The following is a 7,756-nucleotide window of genomic DNA, read 5'->3' as shown; positions in this document are numbered from 1 at the left end:
CTGTGGGGAATGAGATTGGAGACTGTAAGACATTTGTCCATGAAATGAATTTCTTCATTTCCCTGCATGTGAAACCAAGACTAATCTACTAATAATAGCCTCCAAGGAAAATATGTCATATTTGTTTCATATGTACATTTTACTATTCCCTACACACAGATATTCTCTACTATAGCAATCTAATTACAGAGGTATCTAATTTTGAGCTTCACAATGCTTCAAAAATTATGTATGTGAAAATTATTTATGCAATTTGCTTTTTATAAGAACTCAGGTAAGAGTTCATGTTTAGGTTAATTTTTACCTTAATTCAAACTATCACAGATTTTTGATGGATTAGTACTTAATCCTAACATTAATTGCAATTTCATGATTTTACTGAATTCCTAATTCATTCCATCCCTAGGTATTTATTTGGAATACTAGGTTCCACAAAATAAAGCTTACCAATCCCATGATTTTCGAAGTGTTTTTCCTAAAGGTAGGTTGATAGTCTATCATTTCTATCATATCATATGTTTCCAAGGCACTTTTCTTCCCTGTGGTAATTGAAAAAAAAAAACAAAAGAAATTGTTAGAAAAGCATTAGGGGGACAAAAATTTTGGAAAATTGCAAGTATCTTTTTCAGTATGTTTCCCACATTCACAATTAGCTTGGAAAGAATATCTAATTAATGATTACTTTAGGGATAAGTAAACATTATAGGACATTACAATCAGAAAAGATTTTTAGGCATGGAATATGAGAAAAAAGAAGTTGGGATATCAGGGAGGTAAAAAAGGGGGAAAATATTCCAATAAGAGGACCAGGACAAAGATCATGTGAAGTTTTAATTGCAATAACAACTGAATATCCTTTTCACAATGCCAATGAAACTTGATAAAACTTGAGAAGTATATGGAATAAACACATGTGACTAAAATTTCCCCAATATCCTCAGCTATATTTGAGAAATCACAGCTCTTGAAAGGAAACCTAAAGAAATCACATACACACTATATCATGAGACCCCTCTTCTGATGCACAGATCCTTATAGCTCACCTGAACTGCAGTATTCAGGAAATCCTATTCCTTCTATCAACACTTCTCCTTGTTCCAGTTGGGAAAGCACATCTCTTTTGCAGACTTGATATCCTGTTTGTATGAAAAAAGTTACCTGCATTTTGAATTGTGATGGTAATGGAACATGATTATGATGTACACGGCAGGTTACCAAAGAATAAGGTAAACACTGAAGGTCAGCAATGCAACAAAACCTAAAACTCAGATCATTGATAATATTTCAATAAAAATTGTAACTCTTGATCTTTTGCCTATTTCAGTAAGGACTGCTGATTATAGATACCCATGCACTAGAACAAAGAGAAACTACAGTGTCATCTATATTCTAAACAGGGAGAAACCTGTTTTCAAAGTGATTGAATATTATGTTAAAAATTAATCCAATTAACAATAAATTCCAAAAGAATGATCTAAATTCCATATGGAAAATGATATACGAAAAAATTTTAATACTATATTCTGAAGTATCAGCATTGCCCTTGAAGCAGAATACTTACTTCACCATAGTCAATTACTGACCCATTTAAAATGTATTCATTGAGTTCTCAGAGCAGCACTGGGTGTTAGAAATTGAGATTCAGGAACATTAAGTTGTATTCAAAAAGATTAAATTCTATTGGGGTGACCTAGATATACATAAAATTGTCATCCCAGACTCCTCAGAATAGAGGAATAAAATATGGATTAGAATGGACTTACTGGTATTCCAGTATAGAATTATTGTGATTCTAGCAATGGAAGAAATTATATCATTGATTTGGAGATAGTGGCCATGAGAGTTGCTGAAGCAGGGAGAGGGAAAAAGAGGTGTGATATTGGGGCATTTTTAGGACTTGGAGTTGTCCTGAAAGATATTGCAGGGACAGATGCAGGACATTATATATCCTGCTATAACCCACTGAATGGACTGGGAGAGAGTGTAAACTACAATATAAACTATAATCCATGCTTTGTAGCAATGCTCCAAAATGTAGTCATCTAATGCAATGAATGTACCACACTAATGAAAGAAGTTGATATGGGAAGAGTGGGGGTTGTGGGGAGTGGGGTATATGGAACCTCATTTTTCTCTAATGTAACATTTTGTGTGATTTATGTACCTTTTAAAAAGATAAAAAATAAATAAATAGGAACTTAGAAAATAAAAAAATAAGGAAACATCCATTTAGGGAGTCTTATTTTTTTATTACCGAATATAAAAGTATTAAAATAAAATATAAAATATAAGAGAAAATAAAGATTATACAATATGGTTAAGCTTATATTTGAATAAATAAATGGAAGATGATTTATGATAAATATATAAGTAAATATATAGGTTAGATAGATGGTAGATAGATAAAAGACAGAAAAGGTGGTATATAAATTTTGAGAGTCTCACCTACTGAGACCAGGTTATTGATATTCTCCAGCATCACTTCTCTGAAGAGCTTTTGCTGGAATTTGTCTAACAGGTCCCACTCTTCCTGGGTGAAGTCTACAGCCACATCCTTGAAGGTCACATACTCCTAAAACACCAGGGAAATTTGTGTTCACAAAGCACTATCCTAACCAATGTCCTGAGTGTGATGTACAAAATATTAGCACTAAAGAAGAACTGTATATATAAAATTCAAAATATGTATGGGTTACAGTAACATCATTACCAATTCTTAATTGTCATCTGCTTTTCAGATGTACTCTAAGACACATACACACTCTGAGTACATAACTCCCCCTTGTAAAAGAAAATCACATGACATGAGATGTTATATACACCTGAAAATTTCCCAATAAACTTGCAGTTATGCCTTCTTTCTGATTATAAAGCTTTCATTCAAACATTTAAAAGTAAACCAATTTTTCCAAACAATTTTAAGAAAATTTATACACTTAAGAAAAACAATATACATGATATTTCATTTTAAAGAGTATGGTTAGAGTATTCTCCTATGCAGATGAACTCACTTTCCTCTCTTTCATAAAATCATTTAAGAATATGCTTTGCATTTTGACAAATGCAAGTAAATGTGTGAATTACTTGCTATCTAAATTCAATTCAAAGGCCTATTATTAATTGAAATGGCAGGGAAACTTGTAGAAATATCCAGAATTCTGCTAAAATGAATAGGTATAAAAACAGCAGGTCCTGCTTTGCTCAGTGCTATATAACTTAGATATTCATTGTAAAGTATAAATACAGAGGGATCAGGGTTATGAGCCAGGCTCTCCTGAGAGAGCTGTACTGATGCATTGCTTGAGGCTGATCATTCCTGTGGAAGGAGACTTCACAATCTCAACTTTTTCTGGGGTCTACAAATACATTTTCATTGTCTCACTTTTATTTTCATCTCCTCTGTGTGTGAAAGATTTAAAGAATCCTGCTCATTGCTTCTGGTCTCTCCAAGTCTTCAAAAATTTTCACTGAAATAAATTTTATTCTACCCGTATTAAAGCTCCTGAAACCACAGCCACAATGAAGGAAAAAATGTCCTAAACCTTGCATCCATTTTAAAAATTTGAAAAAATTTTATTTAGAAAATTGAAGTTGGGAAATTTGAACAACAGTGGTAAGGTGAATTTTACTTTTCTTTTAAAAAATATTTCAAAATGTACAAATATATTCCATCAAAATTTTAAGAAAATTAATTTGGGGAGGGTAAACTATTCCTCATTTCCTTTAATTTTCTAACCTCATGCTTCTGGCAAATATGCCTACCCCTACACCACAGTACCTCTAATGTTGGATTGACTACACAGATGAAAAATAGCCTCTCAACTGGCTATAAACTTCCCTTCTTGTTCATCTCTGTTACCTGTATTCATAAAGTGCCAGGGCCAATCTCAGGTACCAACATGATCCATGAATTCACTACTTATCCAATAAGGCCATGGGATGTGTGAGAAAAAGAAAATACAGAGAATACAATTTTTGTTGAAACTGGAACCAACTCTTGCAATTACCTTGGAAAGATTACTCAATGCTCAGTCCCTAACTTATCATAACTATTAGGGTCTTGTATAAATTTAAGCTCAGATCCTTGAATATATCTGAATACACTTGGAATATCCACACCAGTAGGAGGAACCTTTTCACAACAGAGGTGGGATTTCAGTTAAAGAAGAATTTCCTACTCACCTGTGATTGCATAATTGCATTGTCAATACCTTAGCTGGCCATCTATCTTCCTCTGGATATTCTCAGAATGAGATGAGCAGAAAGTGGGATAAGCTGCGAATGGAGAAAGAATCTTAAGATTCAAATGTTGACCACAACTTTCAGGCCCACTTGTCATGAATGCCTAATGCTTCACACAGAAGTTTCACCAGCCCAATCAATAAAAGGAACATGAGGTGTGCTCAAGAGAAATAAAGGGAGGACCCTCCTTTCTGAGAGACAAGATGCTGGAAGTCTTGTCTTCTCTGGCTAGTGAGTAATATATTAATATTCTCATTGTACAGATAAGTACATGAAAATCCATGAATTAGGTCTATTAATTAGCCCATCATGTTCAGAGACTTTAAATTCATCCCTGATTCCAAAACATAGGAAACCCTGACCAAAATCACATCTGGAATTGGGTCCTCACCACAAGAGGAAGCAGACTCGAATTTCTCAGTTATTACTGGCTTTTGCAATAGCATTTGCTCTCTTACCTGCATTTCTGTCTTCTGGTCTCTCACACCCTTCCTACTCTATCATGAACCTGACCTGATATTTTGTCATAAAACCTTAGTTCTTCCATATGTAATGTTTAACCACGCAACCCCCTTAATGCTGAGTTCTATAGCTCATCCCATGTATTTGGAAATCAACTAAGAAACACAGGAATATATATTATAAAAGTAAAAGTAAAAAAAGAATACATATTATGGGATTGATCAGATCTAGGATTAACTTAGCCATTTACATCTCAAGTCCAGGAAGAAAATGTTTGTACTCAACATGTTTGTAGAATTACGTATTTTTAATAATTGAATCTTCTCAGTAACCCAGTTGATAAAGGTTAATGTACTCATTAAGAAATGTCCCAAATAGTGGTTCAAAAAGCTGAAGCAATATGACAAAATTATGTGGCCAAAGACACAGCTAGATTTTAATTTTTCTTCCTATATTCCAATTTCAATTTTCTTAAGGGTAACATGCCACACTTAAAAAATCAGATACTCTCCCTATTGTCAAAACTACCTCTTCATATTGTTGCAATTAAACCCATGAAAAGGTTCTCCTTTCACAAGGAAATCTCCATTGCATTGAACCCACTTCCCAAACATTTGCTTTCGCCCCATGTAATATTCACTGCTAGATGTATTCCAACATATATTTCACCATATGCTTCCTGGGAACTGTATTTACCCAATGTGTCAATAAATATCTTAACATTTTCCACATTTGTCCTCATAGGAGGTGATTCAAATTTCCTGTCATACTTATTAATGTATGTGACAGCACATTACTAAGATCTTGCTTTATGACTAAATACAGAATCACAACTTCTAGTGCTTTCAAATATACCTGGGAAAAGGGCTGTCTTGATAATTGAGTTATTCTTCCATCTTCCATAATCCATCCTCCCTTCAAATCCCTTCAAATCTGATAGTTTGAATACATTTCACATTACTTTTATCAGATGAGATTAACATCATAATAACCAGGTGAATGATGCAATTTTTAAAAAATCACCTCAACTTAATACCATAATGTCTAGTTACCCATGCACTCATCCTCATTAGTTACTCCTTCTCTCTCACTGAAAAGGTTTATCATCTGATTAAGTTGAATGTCTCCAACTGAATTGTTTTTCTGTATTTTCTTGAAATCTCTATCACAATCAATTCATCATTTATCCTTATTGTGTCTCTTCTATTATGAACCTAAATGCCCCCTGTGCCTGATCTATTCCTTATGTCTACATGAGCACCTTTACCCTTTTCTCACACAACCATAACTGATGACTTAATAATCCAAGGCCCCTCTTGATATAGATATGAAGTGGACACAACCATTCCAATGCCCACAGGTTGGAAGAATGGAGTATGGATTAGAGTGGACTTACTGATATTCTATTCATGAACTATTGTGATTAGTAATCAAAGAAAATGTGGCATTGGTGTGGAGAAAGTAGCCATGGTGGCTGCTGGGGGTAGGGAGTTGGAGAAAGAGATGAGATGTGGGGGCGTTTTCGGGACTTGGAGTTGTCCTGGGTGGTGCTGCAGGGACAGTTACCAGACATTGTATGTCCTCCCATGGCCCACTGGGTGGAATGTGGGAGAGTGTGGGCTATGATGTGGACCATTGACCATGAGGTGCAGCAGTGCTCAGAAATGTATTCACCAAATGTAATGAATGTCTCATGATGATGGAGGAGATTGTTGTTATGGGGGGAGGAGTGGGATGAAAGGGGTGGGGGGTATATGGGGACTTCATATTTTTTTAATGTAATATTAAAAAAAATAAAGACAAAAAAAAAAGAAAGAAAAAAATAATCTCACAGATTTCTTCCTAAGTAAACCATGCTACCATCTCCAAAAGCTCCCCATGAATAAATCAAGTGCATGTGCTTCAGTCTAAAACATGGTTAAAGACAAATTGGACCTTGTGGGAACTTTCTTTTTCTTAGACTTCTCGGACATCTCAGTCAATTGAGTGTATTCAAGTTATTCTAGTCACTCCTTCCTCTTGTGTTCTGTATGGCATTGTTGTAACCGTATTAGAACATCTCAAGGATGAATTGTAGCCCCCCTTCTCTCCCATTTCTGAACACTATCATGACAATCTCAGACAACTATTCAATTGCTTCAAATTATTCCACTGTTGGCTCTAAAACAACAGGATACAACCATGATCCCAGAAATCCAAAATAAATTTTCTTCTTCTTAAGTTTACTCTCTAATTAATGTAGATGTCAATCAAGATGGATGAAATTAGGTTTTCCATTTTAGCAAAATATTTCACTTCAAATTAAGTAATTTTAAGTTAGGACTCCTCCAGGCATTCAAGAACTGAATAACAATTCATCACTCAGAAAAACACAGATACATTCATGTTAGCTATTATTTCAGCACTGAACACTATAGCCATCCTTCATTTCCATGGAAATCCCCTTAAACATTTTCCCACATCATACTCATGTTCCTTCAGTCTCTGTTTTGTCATTTCCTTGGATATCTTTTCATTGAGCCCTAACCTAAGGTATTGTTTGCCCTTCCAATAGCCTATATTACAATTCTACTATTGCTTCAGGTCACTCACATAAATTTTCACTGTACATTTGTTTGTTCATATTTAGGTCTCTCTCCCTTATTGAACTGCATAAACCCTTCCTTGAATGGTTTTAGTTTAAATAAGTTTCCCTTTGAAAATGATCAAATAATTTTAAATCCAGGAATATTGTATATCCACAATAAGTTAACCTGACCTCACATGCCCTGGGCCTGCAGTCAAATTAAATAATACTTTTTGATTAAAATCATTTACAAAATAACTTAGGACTCTCCCACCTGGTGAAAATTCTCTTATTCATGAGAAAACAAATGGATTGAAAATGCAAGGAACACAAATTTTAGTGAGTCTACTTTCACAACATGTGTAGTTCAGAGCTTCTTTGTCTCAAGAAAAAGCACCATATTGATGGCAAACTGATCTTTTTATGTAGTTGATATCATCAGTCCTAATCTTCAAAAGACACAACTTGATTAACTTGGATGTTAGT

The 7,756-nt window shown here is 34.4% G+C and overlaps 1 protein-coding gene across 5 annotated transcripts in view; it reads right to left on the bottom strand.

Annotated features, from left to right (window-relative positions):
• Window positions 1–7,756, bottom strand: part of LOC131280545 (zinc finger protein 596-like) — a 112,169-nt gene that overhangs the window by 39,835 nt on the left and 64,578 nt on the right. For all 5 annotated transcript variants that reach the window (XM_058307778.2, XM_058307777.2, XM_071218758.1 and 2 more), the window contains 4 exons: window positions 4,183–4,275; window positions 2,446–2,572; window positions 1,044–1,136; window positions 448–539 (listed from right to left, as the gene is read on the bottom strand). In XM_058307778.2, the coding sequence (XP_058163761.1) occupies window positions 448–539; window positions 1,044–1,136; window positions 2,446–2,572; window positions 4,183–4,194 (324 nt within the window). In that variant the 5' untranslated portion in view covers window positions 4,195–4,275. The remainder of the gene's footprint in view (window positions 1–447; window positions 540–1,043; window positions 1,137–2,445; window positions 2,573–4,182; window positions 4,276–7,756) is intronic.

This window comes from Dasypus novemcinctus, chromosome 12 (assembly GCF_030445035.2).
Source record: "Dasypus novemcinctus isolate mDasNov1 chromosome 12, mDasNov1.1.hap2, whole genome shotgun sequence".
Lineage (NCBI taxonomy): Eukaryota > Metazoa > Chordata > Mammalia > Cingulata > Dasypodidae > Dasypus > Dasypus novemcinctus.
This window is presented reverse-complemented; position numbering and strand designations above follow the sequence as displayed.